Source organism: Hyposmocoma kahamanoa, unplaced genomic scaffold (genome assembly GCF_003589595.1).
Source record: "Hyposmocoma kahamanoa isolate Upper Pololo Valley unplaced genomic scaffold, ASM358959v1 122, whole genome shotgun sequence".
Taxonomy (NCBI): Eukaryota; Metazoa; Arthropoda; class Insecta; order Lepidoptera; family Cosmopterigidae; genus Hyposmocoma; species Hyposmocoma kahamanoa.
The window spans coordinates 625,382-636,871 of NW_020653424.1; the positions used below are offsets into that span (position 1 = coordinate 625,382).

The 11,490-nt window shown below is 38.9% G+C and overlaps 1 protein-coding gene across 4 annotated transcripts; it reads right to left on the minus strand.

Moving 5' to 3' along the window:
* Positions 1 to 436: 436 nt before the first annotated feature.
* Positions 437 to 10,332, minus strand: LOC113240201 (protein nanos-like). Of its 4 annotated transcripts, none has more exons than XM_026477450.1 (7): positions 10,178 to 10,330; positions 9,333 to 9,408; positions 5,707 to 5,811; positions 4,488 to 4,694; positions 3,320 to 3,474; positions 1,545 to 1,722; positions 437 to 840 (listed from the first exon to the last, which is right to left on the minus strand). In XM_026477450.1, the coding sequence occupies exons 1-7, from the start codon at positions 10,226 to 10,228 to the stop codon at positions 707 to 709; spliced, it is 906 nt and encodes a 301-aa protein (XP_026333235.1). In that variant the 5' UTR covers positions 10,229 to 10,330; the 3' UTR covers positions 437 to 706. The 4 variants fall into 4 exon arrangements, with proteins under 4 accessions (XP_026333235.1, XP_026333237.1, XP_026333234.1 ...); XM_026477449.1 differs by having other exon boundaries at positions 438 to 840; positions 9,333 to 9,417; positions 10,178 to 10,332; XM_026477451.1 differs by lacking the exon at positions 437 to 840 and adding an exon at positions 915 to 952 and having other exon boundaries at positions 9,333 to 9,417; positions 10,178 to 10,332.
* Positions 10,333 to 11,490: the final 1,158 nt, after the last annotated feature.

The window sequence follows — 11,490 nt, forward strand, 5'->3', positions numbered from 1 at the left end:
CAGCAAATACTACACAAATAGCGCCGTTAGGTATGTTCGTGAGAATTAGAATGAAAAGTTCTGATTCTAGCTTTAAAGTTAGATCAAAACTTTTATAGATTTTATTATTCTTATTTTATTGCAAATTAATTATTAATGGAAATTTAACAAAAAAAAACAGGCATAACTGCAAATGTTACAAATTGTGCAGACAGCCCGCGGTTGGACAACAAACGTATTAGGTTTTGCCGATAATAATGTGTCGTTCATAATAAATTGATGAAACTTATTGTCAATAAAATATAAAACAATTATAAATATTTGAGTACTCGTTAATTTTCTAGCAGAAAATTACGAGAACGTATTAATTTCTCGATTTTTGAATTACAAAAGTTGAAAGAAAATTAACAAATACGTAGGAAGTATTTCGAAAACAATTTTTTACCGTTTAAAGTAAAAAATACGCAACACGGTTCAATATCGATTGTCTTATTGAACAAACACGTCAATATTTGAGAGATACTCAATAACAAATTTTATATACGTCTACCGGACTCGTAGAAATGATAAAAAGCTTAAATCTAAATTCCCGAGTGGTTCCGCGCCGCCAGGAACGCGTCTAGGAGCTTACGACTGCCGATTCTTTGGAGGAAGGAATGAAAGGAACGAACAGACGATCGCTGAACGGCGCCGGCGGCGTCGCGGCGGGCGCGTCGCGCGGGAGGCGCTACAGCAGCAGCTTGCGCTCGAGCGCGGCCCAGCGCGGGTCCAGCGCCGGCCGCGCGCGCGCCTCGGGCCCCGCGCGGCGCCGGCCCGACGCCAGGCGCACGCTGTGCATGACGGCCGCCGACTGCAGCCGCTCTGCGACAGACCGCCCTTCGCCCTTAGCCCTGCCGAGTCCGGCCCTGCTGGCGCGACGGCTCTGGGCGGCTGCGATTGTGTCGTCACATTTTACCTTCCCGTCGTCGCCAGTCTGTCGTCGGAACGTCAAAACCTTAGAATAATAACGCATAGAATGATAGTTTCACGAACTGTCACGAGTGAGGCAAAAATCAAATTCGTGTAGGCTAGTTTTGGCACGGTTTTAGTGAATGTTTATATAAAAATACAAGTTGAAACGCGTTACTTCCTTACGGAATGTGATGTTAGTACCTATTTTATGTTTGTCTGACGTATTTTTACACTCATTTACCGCACATTTCGTCATTTTTAGCTAAAATTCTTGATCTGTTCGCGGTGCAAGTTGACCTTGAGCACTGAAGGCACGCCTGCTCGTATAGGCCCTTTGGGAGCGCTTCAATTTGCCTCACTTAGCGTGTGCGGACTAGGTTTCTATGCGTTATTATTCTAAGGTCAAAACCTTACAGATGATAGACAGTCGTGCACTTTAAAGTGTCGTGGCTTGTATATTCAATTGAACTTTATATACGATTAACAAGTTTTTGACGTAACGACGACAGACTGTGCAGCCTTGAAGAGCTGGAACGACAGGCGTCCGGCGACAAACAAGACGCCGCGTCGAAAATGTGACGACAGCGACCGCCGCTCCCACTTGTCTGACGTACCCTCGGCGGTGGCCAGCGGGCAGTACTTGGCGGTGTGCGCCGCGTCCCCCCGCGCCCCGCAGCGGCGGCACTGGAAGGCGCGCAGCACGGGGCACTCCACGCGCCCCGCCGCGTCCTTGAGCGCGTGCGAGCGGAAGAAGGCCTCGCGCTCGCCGTTGTTCTTGCAGAAGCGGCACTCCTGCGCCAGCCCGACTGATCTCATGCCAACTCTTTACCAGTACGAAGCCCGCGCTTCTCGCAGGTAGCCGCACAATACTACGGATATCTTTATTCTTAATACCTGAGAGAACCTGAACGGTAGAAAAACGCATCGCTCGTTTTTGCAATACAAATATGGTTTGTATATCTGCCGCTTTACCCCACACGAGAATCCTGTAGGACGTTGTACCTATCATGGAAGTAACTAAAGTAAACTAGCAGTAACAACATCAGTAAGCTCACGTATTCTACGGACTGCGTGTGCAACAGAGCTTAATCAGCTGGCTAAAGAAAATATATGCGGAAACCATTGAAGTTCACTATCTAAAGTCACTACCAAAAAGAACAGCTTTATTAACAAGGTCCAACTTTTCTCCATCTATTTTTATGATTAAACTAATCGATTTTACATTACGTAATTCAAATTTAACACACTTTGTCTTCTTGGCATTGAGCAATAAATTGTTAGCATAAACTACCTTAGACAAGATATCATTAATATGGTTAAAGTTAATGTCATGTCTGTCTGTTTTAAAAATCAAGGATGTGTCGTCAGCAAAAAATATTATTTCGCAATGGCCCTTAACAAAGAACAGCAAATCATTCATATAAATCAGAAATAAAAAAGGTCCAAGTATTGAGCCCTGCGGAACACCCATTTTTACCGGATAAGTCAAAGAAGTCACTCCATTTATGTATACTTTCTGAATTCTACCTTTAAGACATAACGAATTACAACGCCTTGCCATTTACTCCGTAATATTCCAGCTTCCTAACATGAGTAATATAGTCAATCAAATGTCTTTCGAGAGGTCACAGAAAACCCCAATAGCGTTCTGGAACCTTTCCCAAGCACCAAATATATATTTTAGTAGTGCTACCCCATCATCACTAGTCGATCTACCACTAGTAAACCCATATTATTTACTATAAAAAATGTAATTCTTACCGAAATAGGACAGCACTTGAATCAAAATAACCTTTTCGAATATTTTACTTAAAGCTGGTAGAATTGAAATAGGCCTATAGTTGCTAGGATCAACTTTCCTACCGCTTTTGCATAAAAGAATAACTTTGCTGTCTTTCATTAAATCGGGAAAAATACCTTTGTCAACGCACCTATTCAATGCATCAGCTAAATGTGGGGAAATTGGATAAATTACTAAGTCTATAACTTTAGTCGATATGCCCCAGAGATCTTCAGTTTTTCAAAATGTATAGATTTAAAAGCTTTGATGATGTCTTGTGGAACAACATTACCATTTTTCTCTAGGAGATCAAAAGCAACAGGAGAGGAATTTAATGATTCCGAGTCGAATGATATACTGAATGCCCCTGCCATTCGGTCGGGTGAATCGAATGATTATCATATCGGAACTATTTGAAACTCCACCGATCATTCGCCATGTCCATATCGAAATATCCCTTTTCCCATTACATTTACAGTATTTACCATATGTCAGAGAGGGCTAGGTGATCACGAGCATTTCTGCTAATCGAAAATAGTCCAATCGCGCATCGCTAGCCTGCACTGTCAGGACCAGCGGGGTGGAAGGACCACCTTCTTATTGACTTACATCAAGCTTTTTCTTATTGCGTTTGACAACGTCCCCACGAGTCACCTCAATTTGCCTCAGCAAGGTATAAATAGTGTCATCAGAGAGCGATGTCAGGACTTGTTTCTGTTCTTCTGTTAAAAGATCTAGCTGGCTTGGTGGAGTGTCGTCGTTAACTGGAAATAAAAGAAAGGCAAACACTTTAACGTCTGTAACCATCGATTGTTAAGAGAATGGTTGCTTACTATCAGCTTAATCTACATTTGTATATCCAAACTAATAGAATATGTTTATTTGCTAAAATTCAGTAATTATACAGATCTTTAAATAAAACTAGGTACATGGTGGTTATACAAGCTGAAAGCAGTTAATAATTTGAAATTAAACTGCCTCCGGTTACTACGCTGGTTTGCCACACAGAGGCCCTGGTTCGGTTCCTATATTTGTATGGTCTAATTCGTGGTTGTTTGTTTATTTATTTATTTCATATTATGTCAAAAGCTATTTTGTCAGTTGTAATTCTTAATTAAAATTCTTATACACATGTTGAAGCAGTTATTCTAATCTTATATAACGAGTATTAGTAAATATTTATAATTTTGACTTTAGTTTACCTTTAAATGATCCACAATTTTATAACATTGAGGATAAAGCCAATATTTGTAGAGCATTACGCTACGTCGGATTTGTTTTGTCAATTTATACCATGAAGTCCATGATTAAATAATTCGGAACCTTCTTCTAGGTAGAAGTTTGGGCAGGTCGCTCTATGTAGTGGTTTAGTGTCCATAGTACGAATAAAAGAGTTTTGAATAAAGTTATGCCAATGCGAGTTTCAAGTCAGTTTGAGTTGCCACATTAGTTAGGGCAAAGTCAGGAAAAGAGTAGACAAGTTCGACCTCATCTTAACTCTACCTACATTACTCAATAAAGTAAGTTTGGGATAAAAATCCTGCGAAATTAAATGTATTAATTAAGTTTGTTGAGTTTCTTTATCCAATTTTCAAAAGCGTCTACAATTTATGTACTCCTATCTCCCACAGGGGTAGGCAGAGACTAAGCCTTCTCTCGCTACGGTCCTGATACATTGATTAAGCATCCTGTCTGTTTATTGTTGGTAGTTTTACCTAGCCCTTTTTTAACAATATCGGCAACCTGATAGAGATATACATATCTCTATATCACTTACTTGGCGTAGAAGTAGAAGGAACGTTCTGAGCGAACGACAAGAAGTCAGCATTCCACGCGACAGCGGTGGGGGCGAGTTTGGGGGCGGCCGCCGGGGCGCGTGCGGCTGCGGGGCGGGGGCGGGGCAGTGCCTGCGCGGGAGTTAGCTCCGGCGCGGGCCACGACGACTGACGAAGGTAGGTTACCGAGGAGTTCGCTTCTAAAATATCTGGAATAATCATTTCGATTCTTTGATCAATAAATTGCACTGTACAATGCATTTCTTTAGATCGTCCCCATTCGTCTGGTAATCGCAGGTAATTATTGTAATAATTTTAGCATCATTGATCTATGTATACGAAGACGAAAGATTCAGTACCTACCCGATCAGTTTGTTTAAATTTGAATTTGGCGTTTTGGTCTCGATTCTTTACTTTTCGGCCACAGAAATCTAAATATTACTTATTTAGATTTCTGTATGCAGGCTGTGTAACTTTTATGTAGAAATTGATTAATGGAAACAATGAGACTGGACAGAGATACAAATTAGTTTCGATACTTTCGAGTAGAAAAACATTTTTATCGAATAACAAAGCTTGAATATAGGAAATGAAACTATTTTTCTGGATTTAAATCGCGTATATTTACACTTACGGGTCCCATGGTCACGGTGTCCATGGGACCTGTAAAGGGCCCGAAACGTGGGTTTGTTTTTGGAAAAAAACAAATATACGCGATTTAAATCCGGAAAAATAGTTTCATTTCCTATGTGTAACAATCGCGAAAACTTAAGAACTCGATAAAGCTTGAATAGATAATAAAATCCATAAAGCAACCAATTTATTCATCAAATTAATTTATTAGCAGAAAGACCTCCTTGTGAAAGAGTTTATCCAGGGAAGTACTGTCACCTCACCTATTTCTGCCGCCAAGAAGTAATGTGAGCATTACTGCGTGCCGGTTCAGACGGGTAAGAAGGGTGCTGGTGAAATTACAGGCACATGTGATTTGTCTACTCATGTCTCAGGGTGACGGGCGTAACGGTAGTGCCCCTCAGATCTTTACAGATAGAGAACAAACCCTTTAGCGTCCAACACTGCAGGTATTCATCGAAACATGTCTTAAGTGGTAACAAACATTATACTATAACATAATTATATAACATTACATTTACGAATCAGTACCTCTGCACATGCACTCTTTTCGAGTGAAATCTAGGCCGGTTATGCTTAAAAGATTACCCGTCCTCGGTGCCCAGAGCTCGTCGTCAGGATTGTACGGTGTGTCGGAGCCGTTCATGCGGAACTCATTCATCACATCCTCGAGCGTGCACCGGCCGAGCACCACTGCAACAAACAGAGCGCGATAAATAAATGTTCCACTTCGTGACACGGGTCCTTCAAAGAACCTTCTTTGACGTGTGAATTCCCTGTACTAGGAGTTCCAGAGCAACGAAATTGACATAGGTCCACCACTCAGATAAATTTAGAACTACCTATAGTATAACTAATTATATAACTATAACTTAAATAATCTCAGTACAGAGTACTAAAAAAGCCGACCTCAAAAGTACGTGGAATTACGTCTAATTGCTAAGTTTCATTGAGATATCCCCTAGTTCGCCACTATACAGGACTTGATACTGGAGATAATAAAAATAGGTTCTCACTACGACACTACTCAAAGTATATCGAGAGAAAAACGCCTTTTTTTAAAATTGGAGAAATAGCAAAATCAACTAAATAATTGCTAAAAGTAATTGCTCCTAAATTAAAGTTAGGCGCTATTTATAAAAATGAATCTTCATGCGTGAACAGCCACCCTTTGAGGTGGATGATTTTCTTCAAAATGAAATGGGACCACTATGGAAATACCCCCTTTCCAACAAAAAAAGAATCATGAAAATCGGTTCACAAATACCGGAGTTATCGCGTAACATACATACAAAAAAAAAAAAACAAAAAAGAACATACAGTCGAATTGTGAACCTCTTCCTTTTTTGAAGTCGGTTAAAAAACGAATCTGATCTCAAAAGTTCCTGGAATTACATCTAATTGCCAAGTTTTATTTACAGAAATCGGTTACCGGAAAGTGCGCAAAACTGGATTCAGTACCAGTGGAGCACCTTGTGAAAGAGTTCGTCCAGGGAAGTACTGCCACCTTATCTATTTCTGCCGCCAAGCAATAATGTGACCATTACTGCGTTCCGGTTTTAAAGGGTAATGGTGCAGGTGAAATTCACACTCAACGCGTGTCGTTTACCATCAGGCGCACGACTTGTTCGTCCCATCACTCTGTACCATAAAAAAAATCCTCTAGTTTGCCACCCTTAGAGGTGGAATATTTTCTTCAATTTCAAATGGACTAATACTGAGGTACTCGACACTCGACCCTCTTTCCTACAAAATAAGAATCATCAAAATCGGTTCACAAATGCCGGAGTAATTGCGTAACATACACACACAAAAATATATGTATATATATCGAGTTCTTGGGTTTTCGCGATTGTTACATATAGGAAATGAAACTATTCTTCCGGATTGAAATCTCGTATATTTGTTTTTCCAAACAAACCAACGTTATATATGTATAGTCTAATCGAGAACCTGCTCCTTTTTTGAAGTCAGAAACTTACCACTGTGCCACAGTCAAATCAAAATGCAAAAGCTACCACTTAAAAACCCCGACACACGAGCTTATCGCTTGTCAACAGTTAACTCATGTTACAAGATCACAAGTCCTATTCGTACAAAGGCGATTGTGTCGCGAAACAATAAATTAAGCTGATGTGTTTACTTTCATGGTTGCTAAGCCTTTGATGTGCCGGTCGTCAGTAACTTTCAACTCACGTACTATCCGCAAAGTTGAAGCCTTCCCAGTTCTAAAACAGGTTTTAGTACGAGCTCTGATCTCCTTGTGAAAGAGTTCGTCCAGGGAATAACTGCCACCTTACTTATTTCTGCCGCCAAACAGCAATATGAGTATTACTACGTTCCGGTTTGGAAGGGTAAGGGTGGTGATGAAAGTACAGGCACATGTGACTTGTCAACTGATGTCTCAGGGTGACGGGCGCTTGTAGCTTATTTTGTTGACTCTTTTTTTTGTGAAAACTTTTCGTTTATGACAAAACTTTTGATGTCGCCTTTAAACGCCATTGACTAGAACAAGCAGGCTGCAGGTGGCCGCTATTGACCGCTAGTGCTTGCATGCAAAAATAACCCTTAAGGTGGTAGCGCGTCTACTGCGCTTATGGTACGATTTGCCTCAGCATAAAGTGACGTATTCTTCAACATTATCGGAATCATTGTATTATAGTTTGTTGTATAATATTTAATGTGTAACTATAAATTCTGCCGCCGTTAGTTGAAATGGTGCTTGTGACAAAAACTCAAAACCGAGAAAATATTGTTTAAAGAAATTGAACTTTTAAAAATTTACTTTTCTCGTGCGGTAACTTAATATCTTATCGACCTACGAAATAATGAAAATAGTAACAGATCTCTTCGTCTCTCGAGTCTTTTTTTTACTGGTCACAGCATACGCCCTTTCGAATAACGGCGGCAGAATTACTGTACTATGGTAGTGTATTTAGAATAAAAGTTTAGTAATTGTAAGTAAAAGTACACAAACAATAATGAGTATACAAATACCTAATTACATTTACTTTTCAGTCACCCGTGACCATGGTACCTGTAAAGGACCCGGAAGTTTGGTTTGTTTGAAAAAACAAATATTCGCGATTTCGATACATAAAATAGTTTCATTCATTCCTATGATAAAATCTATTTAAAAAAATATTACACACGAAATAAAACTAAAACATCGTTCTTCATGTCAAGTAGAATTTAGTATAATACGAGAATGTGACATTAGCTAAATAGCACATAATTGTGGCTGGTTCCACGTAGGTACAGTCGAAAACACTTCCGACTGTTCTTATCGTAAGTGGCATAGCGTTGAACTTAAATCTTAAGTATCAAATGTGTACGTATTTTTTTTTCAGTTTTTTTTTTAAGTTTTAGAATTAAGTCACTTTATAATTCTGGGTGCGATATTTGGATTTGTTTTCTGCTAGTAATTATTTATGTATGTTAACAAATAGAAAACATGCCTTCAATGTCTCTGCATGCTTAATTTTTGGTCGGGTACAGTTACTGTGAAACTATTATTTTGTTTGTGTCAATAACATGTGTTTCCGCAAATAACTTAGATATGTTCGGAGTTGTGAATTACATAATGTAAGTATGTACAGGTATGTATTCATTTGTAAGACGACACCATCGAACACCTATCATTAAAACAAACTTTCCAAACCAGTTAGAAAAACATCAATATTGCTCGAAAATTTTATGAAATAATTATAGCGAATGTGAATAGAAAAGTATCATTAATTGGGGACGTCCTTATAAAAGGTAATATTACGTTCTCGTTGGTTTCTATCAAGAATAAACCAATGTATAAAGACACTGACGCCAGCAGAGAAGGCAAAACAGGTTGTTTAGGAGCATAGTGGAGGTTCATGGTAGGGATCCCACTACTACTCCAGAAGAAAACAGACGTGACGGCATGTCGACGGGTCCTAAGTATAAGGGCAGACCTAACAATTTGATTTTTTCGTTGCTTTTGATAGTTTGTTCTAAATATTACTTATAAAATGTTAAAAAAGTTTTGCTTCACAAGCTTCTGCCCCACTTTTTGATCACACTGGGCACATAATTACTTATTTACCTTTAGACTGTGGGCAGAATGCTATACAGACATTATTTTCAAAAGACAACATCTCCCATAGTCTAGATAATCTAGAAATAAATGGTTTAAGTTTTTATTATTGGGTTGTTAAGCGATTGTAAAATAGACATAAACTCACGGTCCACATAGCTGGCAGACTTCTGCCGAGGTCGCTCCACAGCGCGCGTGGCCAGCGGCAACCAGCTCTCCAGGTCCTGGAAATCCTGCACTCAAGGATAAATTTAATTCAGCTCCTAAACCGATGCACGTCTTACAACTGTTCAGGAGGCTTATGTTATTTGCTACAAACTTCAAACGAGGTTCCCAGACGGTCTTCCTGAATGGACTTCACGTATCAATTAACATAAAAAGGACATCATCATCCGTCCTCACCTTAAAGTACAAGGTTAAGTTCCTAGCCCACCACATGTAGTGTTTTTGTTCACCGTTAGCGGGAGGTCATGCTACTAAACATTTTCAAACGTAATTAACTTGTCGCCACAGGAATTCGAACCAAACCACCACCGGTCTTAAAGAAGTAAGCTAACTATTTTCCTATATATGGCAAAATATATTGTTCATTACCTCTAAAAAATACGCCAAGAAGATTGTCTACATCCACAAAAATATAACCAATTTGTTTTCAATTTTTTTATTGGAGGACATTTTGCTGTTGGTCGCTCATGTCGTGACCTTGACCGGTAGCAAATTTTTATTAATTGAAATATTTAGCGTTCAATTGCGTTAACCTATGAAAATTACACGCTGTGTCCAGTTGCATTGTAAAGCATAAAAGGAAATCCATCATTGAATTTTCGGCCTACTTAGACCAAGCCAAATTTAAATTGTGCTTATAATAAATACGTACACAATCACGTTACATTACCTACCTACATAAATTGTTTTTTTATGTTCAAAGACGGTACTTCATGGAAAAAATTCTCAACTGTATAATAATAAAAAATTAAAAAGAAAAATGCTTACCGAGTTCATTGAACTGCCACTTCCATAATCACTGTACGTGTTCAATCCCATTTCTATTTTGAATTCGAACTTTAATTCGCAATTTTGAAATTGAATTTCGAAGGCACAACACGCGTCCACCGCGCACGCGGGTCAAGCAGGAATGTGATCTCCTGATTGGTGTATTTTTTTTCTGCACGCGCTAGCTCGGGAGCACGAAGCAACAAGTTTTTTTGTAAACAAAGATATAGATAGATATAATGCCTACGCAGTGAACGAAGATATTGTATATTGTGGAACAAACACTCATTAAAATTAATATGAATTAAAAGTTGAAAGCCAAACTTAAAATGAGCGCGAAACCAAGTTTCATTGAGACATTTTTTATTTTCAGCGATAATAATTTGCAAACGCAGGTCATTGCTTTTTCGAATATTTTGATGAGTACACGCATTCTTATTTGTTGTGGTCGGGTTTTAAGTTTCAATTTTTATGTTTTAGTTTTACTATGGGCATAATTCTACCAATATTTTTTAAACATCGATTTATACTAAACATTTATTATAGTAAGTACTGCCAATACCGATGTTGATACCTAATTATAATTTCAAAAACGATGACTCCGTGGCCGAACAGTTACCATGTAAGACTGCTACGCAGAGGTCCTGGGTTCGATTCCCACGCCGCCGCCGGGGAAAATATGTGCATGGCCTACATTTTTATCTCTCGTGGGTTTGGATGTAATTTGTGTGTTTGTGTGTGTCCATGGCACTCGCGACACAGGGTTTCCATAGAGCGGGCTATGAGCATGTTGCGTTAAAAAAAATGACCTAGGATACTGCAGACCATTGGTGGTTATAATACAATTCTTTACAATACCTACTTAGTGCACATTATATTTTGTGGTTACAATACATGTGCAAATTTGACTTATGTTGTACTTACCTACGTGCTTCCTACATGATGTACCTCGGTACACAATTTGGGTAAAAAATTAACACCTTTTAAATGTCATTTTCAGATTAAACCCTAGAAATCATACTCAAGTTCTTGCCATTAGGGTCGTATTTCCAGTGTGAAATCATACTCAAGTCCTGACTTGAGCATTGAGTAGTGTTCTGGAATACGACCCTTAAAGTAAATTTTCAATGAAAACTGGCTAAAAAGACTAATAACCGACCTAATTTAAAGTAAAATTATATCGAAGCCTGCACTTATTCTATTATTTAACTCTGTTTTTATTACCTACTATTTAAGCCTACATAATATACAATTGTGTCCCTGTATCTATTTACTTTATACCTACCCGACAAACGGTTATACATAAACGTTAC

Bases quoted from the DNA above. Each gene is read 5' to 3' on its own strand.
- LOC113240201 (XM_026477449.1), bottom strand. From the start codon at position 10,228: ATGGGATTGAACACGTACAGTGATTATGGAAGTGGCAGTTCAATGAAC. The intron at 9,418-10,177 runs GTAAGCATTTTT...CCTTGAGTGCAG, and splicing joins GTGGCAGTTCAATGAACTCG to GATTTCCAGGACCTGGAGAG. The intron at 1,723-3,319 runs GTAAGTCAATAA...GGGCTGGCGCAG, and splicing joins GCAATAAGAAAAAGCTTGAT to GAGTGCCGCTTCTGCAAGAA.